The sequence below is a fragment of the Tripterygium wilfordii genome, chromosome 4 (genome assembly GCF_013401445.1).
Source record: "Tripterygium wilfordii isolate XIE 37 chromosome 4, ASM1340144v1, whole genome shotgun sequence".
In the NCBI taxonomy this organism is placed as follows: Eukaryota; Viridiplantae; Streptophyta; class Magnoliopsida; order Celastrales; family Celastraceae; genus Tripterygium; species Tripterygium wilfordii.
In genome coordinates, this window is record NC_052235.1 from 12,562,094 (window position 1) to 12,577,077 (window position 14,984).

The 14,984-nt window shown below is 37.5% G+C and overlaps 2 protein-coding genes and 1 non-coding gene across 5 annotated transcripts; 2 read left to right on the plus strand and 1 right to left on the minus strand.

Annotated features, from left to right (window-relative positions):
- The first annotated feature begins 1,985 nt into the window (after positions 1-1,985).
- Positions 1,986-7,725, plus strand: LOC119996346 (pentatricopeptide repeat-containing protein At2g34400). 2 transcript variants are annotated; one of them, XR_005467850.1, is made up of 4 exons: positions 1,986-2,911; positions 3,633-5,183; positions 5,597-5,685; positions 6,430-7,725. XR_005467850.1 is itself a non-coding variant. In XM_038842934.1 (2 exons), exons 1-2 carry the CDS (start codon positions 1,995-1,997, stop codon positions 4,582-4,584), a joined length of 1,869 nt encoding a protein of 622 aa, XP_038698862.1. In that variant the 5' UTR covers positions 1,986-1,994; the 3' UTR covers positions 4,585-5,200. The 2 variants fall into 2 exon arrangements, 1 of the variants encoding a protein (XP_038698862.1); XM_038842934.1 differs by lacking the exons at positions 5,597-5,685; positions 6,430-7,725 and having other exon boundaries at positions 3,633-5,200.
- Positions 7,726-9,938: 2,213 nt separating this feature from the next.
- Positions 9,939-13,001, plus strand: LOC119995810. Of its 2 annotated transcripts, none has more exons than XM_038842259.1 (2): positions 9,939-10,204; positions 10,245-13,001. In XM_038842259.1, the coding sequence occupies exon 2, from the start codon at positions 10,253-10,255 to the stop codon at positions 12,950-12,952; it is 2,700 nt and encodes an 899-aa protein (XP_038698187.1). In that variant the 5' UTR covers positions 9,939-10,204; positions 10,245-10,252; the 3' UTR covers positions 12,953-13,001. The 2 variants fall into 2 exon arrangements, with proteins under 2 accessions (XP_038698187.1, XP_038698186.1); XM_038842258.1 differs by having other exon boundaries at positions 9,939-10,200; positions 10,241-13,001.
- Positions 13,002-14,878: 1,877 nt separating this feature from the next.
- On the minus strand, positions 14,879-14,984 carry LOC119998041. The gene has a single exon (XR_005468166.1). It is a non-coding gene; the product is annotated as a small nucleolar RNA R71 (small nucleolar RNA).

A 14,984-nucleotide genomic window follows, 5' to 3' on the forward strand; every position in this document is an offset into this window, starting at 1 on the left:
AAGACTAGGTCCTGACTTCTTATTGGTTTTTAAGTGGGCTTGAGGAGCAATGGGCTGACACAGCTCAGGGACTTGGGCTTTGTGATTCAGTCAAAAGAGGTCATGAAAGGCCTTCTATATCTTTTTAAACTTCATTCAAAAGTCCCGCTTCTTTAGAAGTATAGAGGAGATGAGGGGGCGTTCTTATGCTTCTTAGATGATTGAGTATTAATTACGACCCATCGTGCTTCTACACTGCAGTTAGTGCTTATTATCCTATAAAAGGAGAAGTTCTCCGGTTCGTTCACTCAGAACACTTACGGCCCTTACTTGTTGTAAACCCGAATTAAGCTCTTAAGACTTCCAGGACTTTACCCGTCTCGGTAAGGCTTTCGCTTTTAGAGTTACTACTAAATATTGAAAAGCATGCCGTACTTATCTGAGATTATATATATACATATACACGAGCGGAAGTGTATAATGAATAATATATATACAAATATCTATATACACGTATTTCAAATGTTGAATTTATTAAAATTGGTTGCATTAATCAAAGACGCTAATTTATTGAATGTGGATAAAGAAAAAAAATTGATATATTAGTATTTTAAAATTGGTTACAATATCCAGATGATTCCTATATTATTGTGAGTATCATGATGTATGAGAAATTTTAAATTATTATTTATATGTACTAATTTATTATGTTGAACTGTTTCAAACCTGATCTAATCCCAGTTGAATCAATGAACCAATAAAATTTTTTTGTTCGATGATCGATCCAGTTTGTATAACCTTTGGATTTACTTCTTTCTTGAATGTGTTGACAAAGAGCCAGAGAGAGCTAGAGAGGTTATATGTGCATAAACAAACCTTTTGAGGGTAGGTGAGGCGGCGTTTTCGATCTTCCTTCATGGTTTCTTCTTCTTGAATGCGGGAGAGAGATGGTTCACAGTATGTTTAAAAGATTTAGGATTTTTGTTGTTTGTTTTTCTTTTCTAATTTGACGTACACTTCTTTTCCACGTATGTCATTATCATTAAAAAATTCATGTCAGGTATTATGTTATGCTTATATAGTTTTTTATTTTAGAAACCCATTTTGTATTTGCTAAAACATAATGTAAACTTGTTACCTTATGTTAGTTTTGGATTTACGTAGTGTATAATCTGGATTTACTAAGACTTAAGCAATCAGATAGTTAGCAAAGTTCATACATATATATATATTACATTGTAATATCAATTGAAAGAACTGAAACAAAACCTATAAAACTCTGAGAAAGGAAGAACCGAGTTGAGGTATGCACCTCTGGCCTTAAGGTGGTTTATTGTCTGCCCCATATTATTGTGCTCACAGATGTTTGTAATTGTGATTTGTGAATCACGATTTTTAGTACCACTCTCTCAAGAATAGACATAAACAAGAAGACAAGAGGAAGAATATGGCGAGGAGAAACTATTTTAAGAAGTAGTAGAAAAACTCCTACATCTCAACTCTAAAGTCAACCTTGTAAAAGAGAATGAAGATTAAATATGAAATTTAATTTCATTAAAACAAAATCAATTACGTATTTTGTAACCCAAACCGTTACAACCAATTTAATTTCTATTCAATATTCCAACACCTTAAACTCAAATTAATGCTAATCAAAAAATATACACAATAAAAATCAAATATATATTTTTAAGAGATTTAGAATTGAATGGGGAAGATAATATAATAATAAGCAACACAACAATTTTATAGTGGTTCGGCACTCGATCTACATCAACTCTCTAAAGTCTTTTGTGTCTAGATATTCTCATTGCTTTGCTTGATTTCTATTACATAGGAGGTATTTATTTATAGGATTGTGTGGGTGAGAAAATCAATCGATCAAAATTTTTAATTAATTTTAGGATATTTGATTGATTATATCAGTGAATATTAATTATAATATATTCTATACATATATTTTTCGCATTTAAGCAAGTCGAAAAACAAGTTCTCAATTACTCTCAGCGTTCGCAATGCTTAGAACAAAAAACCTTTTGCCCGTTATTTCCCGCTATCATATGCTTTTGAAATATCCTCCACACCACCGATACAAACAACAACAAAAAGAAATAATAACTGAAAAACTAGTCTTCCTGTTAAATCAATCTGTATCTCTCAAACAACTTCAAGAAATACACACTCAAATGCTAGTAAACTCGATCCCAAAACCCAATTTTATCCTATGCAAGATCATTGAACTCAAAGACTTCACTTATGCCTCCCTCTTCTTCTCACATATCCCTGTACCTAATGAATATGCATTCAGTTTCATGATCCGTGGCCTAGCTAAGACTTGGCAAAACTACTCTCTCGCGCTCCAATTTTATTACCAGATGAGGTTCTCTGGCCTGAAACCCAACAATTTCACTTTCCCTTTTTTGTTCGTTGCGTGTACTAATCTCTTGGCGGTGAATCATGGCCGATCAGGACATTCTTTGGTGTTTAAGTTTGGGTGGGACGGTAATGATCATGTCAGCAACTCATTGATTACTATGTATGCAAGGTTTAATGAACTGGATTATGCCCGGAAGGTGTTCGATGAAATTCGTGAGAGAGATTTAGTGTCGTGGAACTCGATGATTTCGGGGTACTTGAAGATTGGGTATGCTGCAGAGGCCATCGAGTGTTTTGAAAGGATGAGGGAGGATGGGTTTGAGCCTGATGAGATGACTTTGGTCAGCGTTCTTAGGGCATGCGGAGACTTGGGTAATCTGATTCTGGGGAGTTGGATAGAGGAGTTTTTCATGAGTAACAAGATGGAGCTGAACTCATATATGGGCTCTGCTCTGATTGGAATGTATGGAAAATGTGGGGATTTGTTATCAGCGAGGAGGGTCTTTGATAAGATGCCCAAGAAGGATGTGGTCATCTGGAATGCCATGATTACAGGGTAAGAAAATTTGTCATGTTTTTCATATAACTCGTTTGATGAATTCATTTTTGCACTGCCGCTTTCCGTAATGGCAGGGTCTACATTTCAAGTTCTTAATGTCGAGTGAAATCTCAGTCCCACTCTGCTTCTTTTTCCGTTCACAGTGATATCATATGATACATGAATGGATCTCCAGATTGAGTTTATCGAGTTGAATGTTAGGATTCGTGTGCCTGGGGTCTTCTCGCAGGTTATCAATCTTAAGTAAAGGCAAGGCATTTTTATTTTAAAGTAGGGAGAGTCAACCGTCAATTTGATGCCTTGTGAAAGCAATTATACTACAGGAATTGCTAAATGTTCAAACATGCCAACCTAATTTACTTGAATCATGTATAAATAATGTGGATACAAAGTTTGTCACGATTCACAAGTAGTTTGAGTGCATGTGATGAATGAGTCATATCATGTAGAGTTTATCTTTTGGCTGAGGATGGAATAACTGCATAGCTGACTTTTTTTAGGATATTTGATGGAGGAATACTTATTTGATTCGATCAAGTATTGAGAAAATGATATGATGTGGATCTTCCCAACAAACCTACGGGGTCTCTGAAAATTGAAATTTTCTTGAGAGATCACAAAAAAGTTAAAATGTTTTTGTAGGAGTTGGAATTATGGGGATATTTTGTTCTCTTTTCTTTCTTTGACATTTTTGAATGAATAAACATCCAAATGACAGGTATGCGCAGAATGGATCATCAACAGAAGCAATAGTGGTATTCAATGGCATGAGAGAGGTCGGCATTGATCCAGATAAAATCACATTGGCAGAAGCACTCTCTGCTTGTGCCTCATTTGGGGCCCTTGATTTAGGAAAACGGATTGAGACATATGCCTTCCAAAGAGGCTTACAACATGATATTTATGTTGCCACAGCATTAATTGATATGTATGCGAAGTGTGGGAGCTTAGACAATGCACGAAGAGTTTTCAAAGAAATGCCCCAAAAAAATGAGGTCTCATGGAATGCCATGATCTCTGCTCTTGCTTTTCATGGGCGAGCTCAGGAGGCTTTGTTGCTTTTCAAGTGTATGTCTGAGGCTGGAGAGACTGCTCATCCGAACGACATCACATTTGTTGGATTGCTCTCTGCGTGTGTCCATGCTGGATTGGTTGATGAGGGACGCCAAATTTTTCATGTGATGAGCTCTTCATTCGGGTTGATCCCAAAAATTGAGCATTACTCTTGCATGGTTGATCTTATGGCACGTGCAGGACACATATATGAAGCTTGGGATTTCGTTGCTGAGATGCCTGGAAAACCAGATGAAGTGGTGTTGGGGATATTGCTTTGTGCCTGTCAGAAGCGCAGAAATGTGGATGTTGGTGAGTGGGTGATGCAATTGCTTCTGGATATGGAGCCCTCAAATTCTGGAAATTATATCATCTCATCAAAGATTTATGCAAACGTGAAAAATTGGGATGAGTCTGCGAAGATGAGGGTATTGATGAGGGAAAAGGGAGTTTCTAAGACTCCTGGCTGTAGCTGGATTGAGATTGATGCTCAACTTTATGAATTCCATGCTGGTAGTAATCTAGATACTCAACCAAGAGAGATGCTTGAAGTGTTTGGTTTACTAAATGAGGAGATGAAGATCGAAGGTTACACTCCAAAAGTTGATTATTTATAGAGATGCAAATAGAGAAACTTACTGAAGTCTGATTCTTAGAAAATGTTGGACAAGTCTGTGAAGATGAGTGTATTGACGAGGGGAAAGGGAGTTTCTAAGACTCTTGGCTGTAGGGGGATTGAGATTGATGCTCAACTTTATGAATTCCATGCTGGTAGTAGTTTAGATACTCAAACAAGAGAGATACTTGAAGTGTTTGGTTTACAAAATGAGGAGATGAAGAGCCGAGAGCGAAGGTTAGACTCCATTCGTTGATTGTTTATAGAGATGCAAATAGAGAAACTTACTGCACGTCTGATTCTTAGAAAAAGTGGGACGAGTCTGCGAAGATGAGGGTATTGATGAGGGAAGAGGAGTTTCTAAGACTCCTGGCTGTAGCTGACTTGAGATCGATGTTCAACTTTATGAATTCCATGCTGGTATTAATTTAGATACTCGAACAAGAGAGATGCTTGAAGTGTTTGGTTTACTAAATGGGGAAATGAAGAGCGAAGGTTACAGACGAAACTTTGATTATTTATAGATATGCAAATTGAGAAACTTACTGCACATCTGATTCTTATTGGCCTTTAATGATCTTGAATTTATTGCGTTACCAGGTTGGTGCTTTTCCTAACCCTATGTTTTTTTATTTATATTTTTTATAAAACTCCAATTATCTGTCAGATCTTGAGTTTTTGTGTGAATCTTTTATATTCATTTCATTTTGGTTTTGTTGATTTATTGATCTTTTCTGCAACATGAAAATGATTAGATATTGTCACCAATGCCTGGTGGCAATTAACTCAAATATTCAGGGGAATGGCGGGATTTCAATTAAAAGAACGGAATTCTATTATGTGGTTCATTTTAATTTTAGGGCTGCTTTTGGTTTGATCCATTGGATATTGAATCTGACGGGATACTTCAGTTCTATTTTTTGCATTATGGATTAAACGGTTTATGCTTAAATTTTTAAGATATGCTTGGCACTCAAAAGAAATGTTTAAGATATGCTTAAAAGTGGTTGTAGGTATGAAAGTGTACATATCTGGAAGAGTAAACTCGAAGGAAGAAATGGATTATATTGGTCCAGAACTCCAGACTCCAGACTCCAGAGAGGTTAGTCAAGATCCTTTAATTTTTTTAATCTTTTGGTCATCCCATTTTTATTTGTTTGATATATTAACTCTCTGTTTAGAAGATCATCAATCTTTATATTTCTCACATTAACATGCTTTTTGTGAAGTTGCCACACTTCGAGTGTCAGTGTTATGACCTAAAAACCTCATAAACACAATCCAAAATTACTATCGATCTTTGAGTAATTATCATCTTTCCTAAAATCTGAATAATATCACATATGTACTTATGTATGCGATCACATTCTATTTTTGTCTTATAAATTTGAGTCTAAAGCGATTTGGAACTCTAGATTAACATTTCATTCATTATACCTTAAGATTCAACATTGTAGTTGGTCCACATGGTTTTGCATCAGATTTGCTTTGGTACTGGTAGAATAGAAGAAGACATTTATGCTGTAGTGTATTGAGTCTATTGACCAAATAGAAGCACATTCAAGTCAGTTTGGATTTACATTGGAATTGCACTGAAGAATTCAGAACAAGTTATGAAGTAAAACATTTGAGTAAAGGGATTGGCCAATGTCCAGTAAGGAATAGGAAGTACTTTTTCTCCTAGCTTAGATTTTTTTTTTTTTTTTGAGATAAGCAGCAGTATATATTACGAACGCAAGAAAACAAAAGGGCATCAAATAGGATGACGTAGAGAGCAAAACTTCCTCTGCATGCCACACCTTATTACTAGATTACTCCGCTGAATAAACCTGCTACATATCATCAGGGGGACAAGAAGCAAGACTCCACCAGTGTATTACACGATACCATAGTGAGGATGGTCCCGCTCATTGGCAAAACAAATGTGTTGCTGTCTCTCAAAAATAGTTTTCTTCTGTGAAATCAAGTTTTGCCAATATTTGAATGTTGTTTTAAAAGAATTGTTCTGACAGTAGTGACAATATTTGCCTATAAAGTGTTTAATTTATTAGTGAGAAATTAATTATAACCCTAAACTAGGATTAGTTACAATCAGGAATATGAAAACCGACTACTACTGGGATTATAACAACTCCACTGAAGTTTTTCTCACTATAAATACCTATCGCTAAGGCTTAATTCTTCTCATACAAACTTGTTCAATTGTTTCAATCACCCGATCATTGCATACACACGCTTTTGACTTTTCTGATTCCATGGCCAACAACAAGACAACGTTTCTTCTCCTTTTCTTCTTCTTCTTCTTGCTTTCAACAATACTGCTCCCTGCGAAAGCCAGCCAAGAAGACTCCAACATGCAGCCCACACAATATGGCAGTAGTGGAGTAAATATCTCTGGAATTGTGAGTGCCCTTGCTCATAAGGCTCATTACGAGTTCGCATCACAGACTCTGGAGGCCACTCTAAGTAGTCTAATAGGAAAGAAAAACTCAAGTTTTACCATATTTTGCCCAAAAGACAGTGCCTACGCAAGTTTGAGGTACGCACCGCCTCCGCCGACGCTTGTTGCATACCATATTACCCCCAATAATCTTCAAAGAGAGGATTTGGAGTTAAGAAGCGACACTCTTCGAATGTATTCAAGGATCGATACACTTCTTCCAGGACATCCTCTTGTGGTGACTACTCAATTACCGAAGGCTAATTCGGATCCCAACTCCTAGGCTCAACTCAACCTTGTCAACATAATTGATTGGAACATCTACGATGATGGACGCGTCATTGTTCATGGAATTGATGGCTTTTTCGATCCCTCTGTTCAAGCAATTCTATTTCCATGGCTAGAACATGATGAAACCATCAAGCGTGAAGAGGAGGGTTCTTTCAATATTGCACACCATCCACTGGGTTTTCTAGCCATATTTGTTCTTTGTGTCTTCGCCGTCTCTGAACTCTTCTTTTGGGCATATCTATGTGGTTATGGTCGTCGTGAAATCACCACAAAATAGATGTGTCAGTCAGTCTAAAACTCTAGGATTGAAGCATTATTATTTATTAGATAATCTAGATGTTTGAATTCCATGGGAAAGTTGTAATATCTTTATTGTAAGGCTTGAAAGGAATTCGACTCCAAAATTGTATATTTGCAAGATAATTTAGTTCATAGGAAAAGCTTTGGAAGTATTTGGCGCTTATTTTCCGACTAATAAAGTTTCATGGTCAAAGGCATGTCATGCTAAAACTCTGCTCTTACACCCCATAATTGCTCTTACTCTTTTAATCACTCGTCTCTAAGTACTTTTTAAAGAAAAAAAACGATGTAAAATTGAAGAGAAAATAAATAAAATTGTAAAAAATTTGATGAGAAAATAAAAATATGTAAAAGATCCAAGTACTCTTTTTTGATCCATGGTTCCTCGTCATAAAAATAAATGAAAAATAAGTAATGTCTAATTGAACCTAGTGTGCATTTGAGGATGATGTAATGGATTTAAGAAACTTTCGAATCTGAGAAACTGATTTAAGGAGGAAAAATAAGTTAAGGGTGTGTTTCTATTGAGATGTAAAGTCCTAGAAAGAACAATCTCACAAGTTCATATATTTGAATACCGTATCCAATGAGTATTGCGAAACTATATCTACAAGAAAACAATCCGTCGCAAAGTCTGTCGCTAATGTTCAGAAAATTTCAACGAAATGTAGCTATGGAAAAATGTGAAAATTCCGTCGCAAAATACATTATTTTGCAACGAAAAACTACGTTACAAAAATTTGCCAAATTGATTTCTTATAGTGGTTGGTAAACCTAGATAGTGGAAGTGGAAGAAGGGTCTCCGAACCACTCTAAAAATATTTGTGTCAATTTTCTTGATTGCATTGCTTGCTTGCTTCTTGATTGACTAAGTGTTTAATTTTTTTCTAAAACTTGATTTTGGTTATTGCAAGACCTTGCATTAAAACTGATTTTCTGGTTTTGATAATTTGCTTGAGGTTGTTAATTGTTTTAGTAGAGGTTTCTCTAAACCATTAGGACAAGTATTTTGATATAATATTCATTAGGGTTTTGTGATATTTCATACCAAATTTCATTGCAATTTGACTTGATTTGTTAGGTGAAATCAATATTACAAAATCAATGCGCAGATTGTTGTTATAAAATCTGCTTTTGCGATTCGTTTTTTTTTTTGATTACTGCTTTTGCGATTCTTGAATGTTTGATACTTTGTGATTCATTATATTGTATTACATATTGCATTAATTTAAATTTGATTAGGATAATTATTACAGGTCAAACTTGTGTGTTACTTGTTATTTAAAATTGTTTGTTAAAATTGTCAAAGGGGATTCAAATTGGAATTTGGGAACACAATTCACCCCCTCCCCCTTCTTGTGTTAAGCACGATCCTTCAATGACCATGCTCACCTCACACTCACCTCCACTTCATACTCATCTCATGCTCACATCACACAATTATGAATCAAATGTCCCGTTGGAAGTTTGTATGTAGGGTTATGGTAAAAAAAAGTACAAAAGCCTTATGAAGCTTGAGTTCATAGAAAAGCCACAATAAAATACATTCCTCACTGCAATGCCAACTACATCTTTCAATTGTTTTTTCGAATGGAAGAAGCAAATTTATTGCAGAGGCACCAAATACATCCTTAATGGTTCTATGTTCTTTTTTAAACACAAAATCAAGAGAGAGAATGAGTTAACTTAAGCACTGGCAGTGGTATGCATTATCCTTCATACTCCTCTTTCTGACAATCATGTCAAACCTTCTAAGAAAATCCTAACATGGACTCTTACTTTTTTTTTAGATCCAAAACTGTTATTTGAGATAACCCAAAAATGAGAAGACCCTGAAAAGTCCTAGAAGACCCTGAAAGCCCTGCGATGAGTTGGGCATAGACTTTAGTTTGGGAAAGTTGACACTATCTTACGATGATAGTCAAGTTTGGGCTAGTACGTCCATTGTGTTTTCGTAGTCAAGCTTTAACCCAAGCTTTATCTCTCATTACCCGTTTCATAACAAAAAACACCTTCAAATTTTGATAAATTTATTTAAAGTAAAAGATAATAAGCCTTTACAACCTTAATGAAATGCAAACACGCCAAATTATGAAAATGCACAAAAATCCAAAAAGGTCCATTTGAGATTCTAAATAATGGAATTTGACAATAATAAGGTGGTGCAACTAGTCTTGATAAACACATCGAAACAAGTCTCACGGTCAAGTTTTGCATAATTATGACAATGTGACTTTCAATCCTAGTAGTCGGTTACTTTGTAATCACTCTTGCCACTAGTCTGGCATTGTAGGCTTTCCTAGGCCTCTGGTACGTATCAAGCCTGTGGATGCCAGGGTCAACAAGAAGTGGGGCCCACATTGACTAATTGCTTGTGTATTAAGGTCTAGCTTCCCTTGTGTTGGGGATGATTGATGAATATTGTTTAACCTAGTTCTCATTGAGAGTGTTGTACGGATCGATCCATCAAGATCGTTCCATTTGATATCAGAGGTTTGTCATGGCCCTTACTTGTAAGGTGTTGCCAAGTCTGGAAGATAGGATGCACAAGTTTATGGAGCGCTCAGAGCTTCGATTGCGAGAAATTTGGGACCAAATCCATTCTCTCGAATTGAAGAGTGACCGCTTGGCTGCGTCTATGTCCCATACGCGACCGAATGTTGGTGAAGGATCCGTTCAGGTCAAATCTGTGGAGACTTCATATGTTGCTCAAGTCGTGGTGCAAGGGGATTTTTCATTCCCGGATTATTACAAAGTTGAGGAAAGAGGGTCTTCCTCTCCTGATCCAGAGTCATCTTCTGATGGTGGGCAAGAGAAAGAAGTGCGGCAAGAACGACGGAAGCACATGCTTGTCGAGAAAATCGAGAAATATAAGGATGTCGATTTCGTTGAACCGGATGGTTTATCGGATGAATTCGAAGCCCGACTTGTGGTTGGTGGAAATTTTGAGCCAGAAGTTAAGGATTCTGAGTTGAAGAATCCTTCAAACTTAGGTAAATATTTTGTTCTTGCAAAGTTAAAAGGTGATTCGAAGTTAGCTAAATTGGAGAGTAAAGTTGGAAATGGTGGTGACGCTGGGCCATCTGAGTTGGTTGGTATGTTGAATTCGGCCAGCTTCGGTACTTCTATAGCTGGTGGAGGAAGCATTAGGGGTGTAATGCCGTCAGCTTTGGTGCCGCCACTGGTGAAGTCGCAGTCGGTGACCAAGATGGAGAATGGTGAAGCAACTGACTATGTCTTAAAGTTGTTTGATGAAATGCCACAAACAACCTGCACACATAGGTTAGAAGCTTTATCAGTGGGTGTTCCAGTATATTGTGGATCAACAATGATTGGTCTCGCAAATGATATGGGGCATACAAAGAAGAAATGGGATCCAGGTATCAATGAGAAATTTGCAACTTATCTTTCCACACCATGTTCTGAATTTTCAAAAGGAGAATGGGATAGTTTTTGTGGCAACCACAATGTGTTCGACAATATGCCGTTATTAAACTGCCCACTCTATTTATACACTTTTAACATCATGCTATCACCTTCCTTACATGTCAAACAATTTGATAAGGTTGGCTTTTCTCCTAACAAGTTGCAAGAACTTGTGCATAATCTGCGGAAGCTCTTATTGGCGAAGCTTACTAAAGCTTTAGAACTTGATAAAAGTGGCATTGGGATGTTGGACCAATATATACATTGTTCTGAATCTTTTCTAGAGAACACCGATGCAAAGTTAATGCTTGAGAGAGCTAGTCATAGAAATGTCCAAGTCACCAATGAAAAGCTGATTTTTAATGAAGGGATTATTAGGGAGCTTCTCTTGGAGTTCTACACAAGCTGTTTAGAGCAGCATAAGTGCTGGGCTGCTAAGGAAGAAGAGAGAGACCGACAGATCAGGAACACTACTGATATGTACGCTACAATGGAGTCTCAGCACATAGGGAGCCACCATAGTCACCAGCTCAAAGACCATCATTGCAGTTTGGTCTGGCATATTAAGGATCTTATTCATATGGCTTGGTCATTGGTAAGACGATCTGCTCAGCCACAGAAGTACAAGCAAGTTGTTAGCAGGTGTAATATGAAAGGGGACCTTGGGATTAGGAGTGTTAGCAAGTCAGAAGAGCATATTAATGATTGGTATGAAGAGCTATTGTGTGAGTCTATTGGTGTTGCCGATCTTGCTGTCATTGGTGTTCTTGATAATAATAGGATACCATATCCATCTAATGCTTTTGACAAGGCCCATGGTTCTCGTTGTTTAATTCCATGGGGAGCACATGATGGGTTTTACATGTTTGAAGTTGACCGAGTTCTTAGACATGGTGGTTACTGGGTTCTTTTTGATCCCCCAATCAATTGCAAGAAGAATTACAAAGCATGGCAGAGTCCCAAAGATGAACTTCAGGAGGAACAGAGAAAGATTAAAGAAACTGGATCACTTCTATGTTGGGAAAAGAAGTCTGAGAAGGGTGACATTGCTATTTGGCAAAACAGTGCAAATGCGGATTCATGCAGTAAAAGACAAGATGATGCTAGATTTCAGTCTTCTCGAGCTTGTGTCACTAGATTTTTGACAATGGTATCTCAAGAAACCAAGTTCGTGGAAGGCAGATGTACCATATTTTGTGATGTTTTCTTTAGCTACATTATTGAGGACAATAGTCCTTTCAAGGGGTGTGGAGAAGGGGTGTACATTGTAATGCCATGTGGGCTTAAAGGTGGAGCTCATAGGTTTCAAGAAGGTTTAGGTGTTGGTGAAAAGATAGTCTTGATCTTTGATCCTGGAGGTATTCTTGGCCTAGGAATGACTGGCAGGGACAAGGTAGTCACAGAGGCTGGAAAAATTAATAGTGCTTCACAAGTTATGGGTAGAGAGGGTGCCCACAAAAGATTGAGATGGCAAAGAAATTTGGTCGAATTAATGAGCGTGCAAATCCAGAACATTTTTCTTCCTTTTATGGTCACTTGGGAAGCTTGTGGCTCCTTATTGGTGGCAAGACATGAGTGGTTACTTTGGTCGGTGGTTCTGTTGGTCATCTATGCAACAAGGCGCTTAGATTTTGAGTTGGCTTCAACGTGGTGGGATGTCATAGTTGTAAATGGTGGCATTTCTCTCTCAAATTATTGCTTCTCGTCTCTGTTCAACAGATTGTGTAGGAGCCGTGGCTGTTGCATACGTTCTTGGGAAAATGGCTATAAATTATCCTACCTATTCTTTTGCTGCTGCAATCTTGAGGACAAGATTGCATTTGAAGGAAATGGGTATGGTACGTATCAAGCCTGTGGATGCCAGGGTCAACAAGAAGTGGGGCCCACATTGACTAATTGCTTGTGTATTTAGGTCTAGCTTCCCTTGTGTTGGGGATGATTGATGAATATTGTTTAACCTAGTTCTCATTGAGAGTGTTGTAAGGATCGAGACAGATTGTATTCAAAATGAAGATTTGGAGCCTAGTACTGATTTCCGATCGATCGGACCTGCCAAAACACCTAAAAATATCATCGAGACAGATTGTATTTCCGATCGATCGGACTATTCCCGATCGATCGGAGTACTATTCACAGCACTGCGCAATTTCACGAAAAAGACCCGAATTCACGTGTTTCTAAGCCAAAACGACCCCAACTTGTTTTGGAAACGACATAAGAGTTTGGAGAAGTATAAAAGGACATAAGATAGGGTTTTGGAGGAGAGCTTGGAGGCTGGGGAGCTGGATTTCGTGCTACCTCCATTGGAGAGCTTGGAGGCCACCTTGGAGCTTGGAGAAGAAGAGGATCTACAAGGGGGTTTCCTCTCTCCTTTTCTATCCTAGTTTCTATGGTTGATTTCCTTTGTTTAATGATGTATTTTGCTTCCATGAGTGGCTAGATTTCCTACTAGGGTCTTAATGTAACCAAACCTTGAAGATTCAATAAACTTGATTTCCTTATTTCTTGATTTCTCTTTCTCTCTTGATTGTCTATGGGTGTGATTAACGCTTTTGAGTGTTTGGCCATCATTCAATTGATTTGCTGCCTAGATTGAGACCGGAAGGAGATATCTAGGGTTTGCCTCAAGCCATAGACGACATAGGATGCATGAACCATAGGAATATAGGTTTGTGACTTATGCAATCGCTAAATGATTTCCATAGTTCGTAATGGGTTTTTGATATATTAATCCGATTGTTAGGAATAACAGGGATTTATATTGAAAATACGTTTGATGTATCTAGGAATAGAACATTGAATAGGTTGGGAAATCGATTGTCATTATTGAGAGATGAATTAGGGATTAAGGAATCAAGGGAATTGAATTGGATAGGTGAGGTGAAGTTAAGTACCCTAGTGCTTTCCATCCTTGATTTCATATTTGTGTTTGATTTGTTTTTGTTATTTTTAATTAGTTTAGTAAAAATCAAAAACCAATCGCTAATCATTTTCTCCAATTTACATAATTGTAGCTTGTTTGACATTGATTTCTTTTGCCAACACATCCCTAGTGGAAACGATAATTTACTCATCTTTATATTACTTGTGCGATTTGTGCGCTTGCAATTAAATCCATATCAAGTTTTTGGCGCCGTTGCCGGGGATTGAGGCAATTGTTTTTTTTGTGTCAAATTAGGTTTTCAATTGTGTTAATTGGTTTTTATTTTTCTGCAGAATTTTTGTTTTCTTCTTGTATGAGCTTGGGAAGACGTTCTATTAATCCGGAATTTGTGCTATTGACTGGAGATTGAAAGGACTCTTCACAATCTTAGACGGGAGCTTATTAATAATCAAATGGAAGGCATGGGAGACAATCAAGGAAGGGGGAATGTTGGTGGAGCTTTAAATGTGAATAATGGTAATGGTGGAGGTGCTAATCGAAGAAAAGGTGGTGATGAAGTTGAAGGCTCTCCTAGGCAATTTGACCCTCGCTCTCTTGAGGATTGTGCTAGGCCTACTTGGGACACAAATCCTTCAAGCATCCGCTATCCTCCTATCAATGCTACTAATTTTGAGATCAAGCCGGCTATCATCAACATTATCTCCAATTCGGTTGTTTTCTATGGTCTTCCTAATGAAGAGCCCAATGTTCATCTTCGCTCTTTCTTGCATGTGTGCACTACTTTTGGGATTAACGGAGCTTCTAAGGATGCTATCTTGTTGAGGTTATTCCCATTTTCTTTGAGGGACAAGGCTAAGGGATGGTTGATGTCCTTGCCTCCCAATTCTATCACCACTTGGGATGAGATGGCGGAGCAATTCTTGATGAAATTCTTTCCTCCGGGCAAGGCGGTGCAAATTAGGGCGGATATCATGTCTTTTGCCCAAAAGGATTTTGAATCATTTTATGAGGCTTGTGAGCGCTTTAAAGGAATTATTCGAAGTTGTCCAAATCATGGCCT

What these genes read in the sequence shown, in the direction of transcription:
- LOC119996346 (XM_038842934.1), top strand. Translation starts at nt 1,995, where the DNA reads ATGCTTAGAACAAAAAACCTTTTGCCCGTTATTTCCCGCTATCATATG. An exon ending in TGGAATGCCATGATTACAGG is followed by an intron (nt 2,912 to 3,632) that starts GTAAGAAAATTT and finishes TCCAAATGACAG; the next exon opens with GTATGCGCAGAATGGATCAT.
- LOC119995810 (XM_038842259.1), top strand. Translation starts at nt 10,253, where the DNA reads ATGTCCCATACGCGACCGAATGTTGGTGAAGGATCCGTTCAGGTCAAA.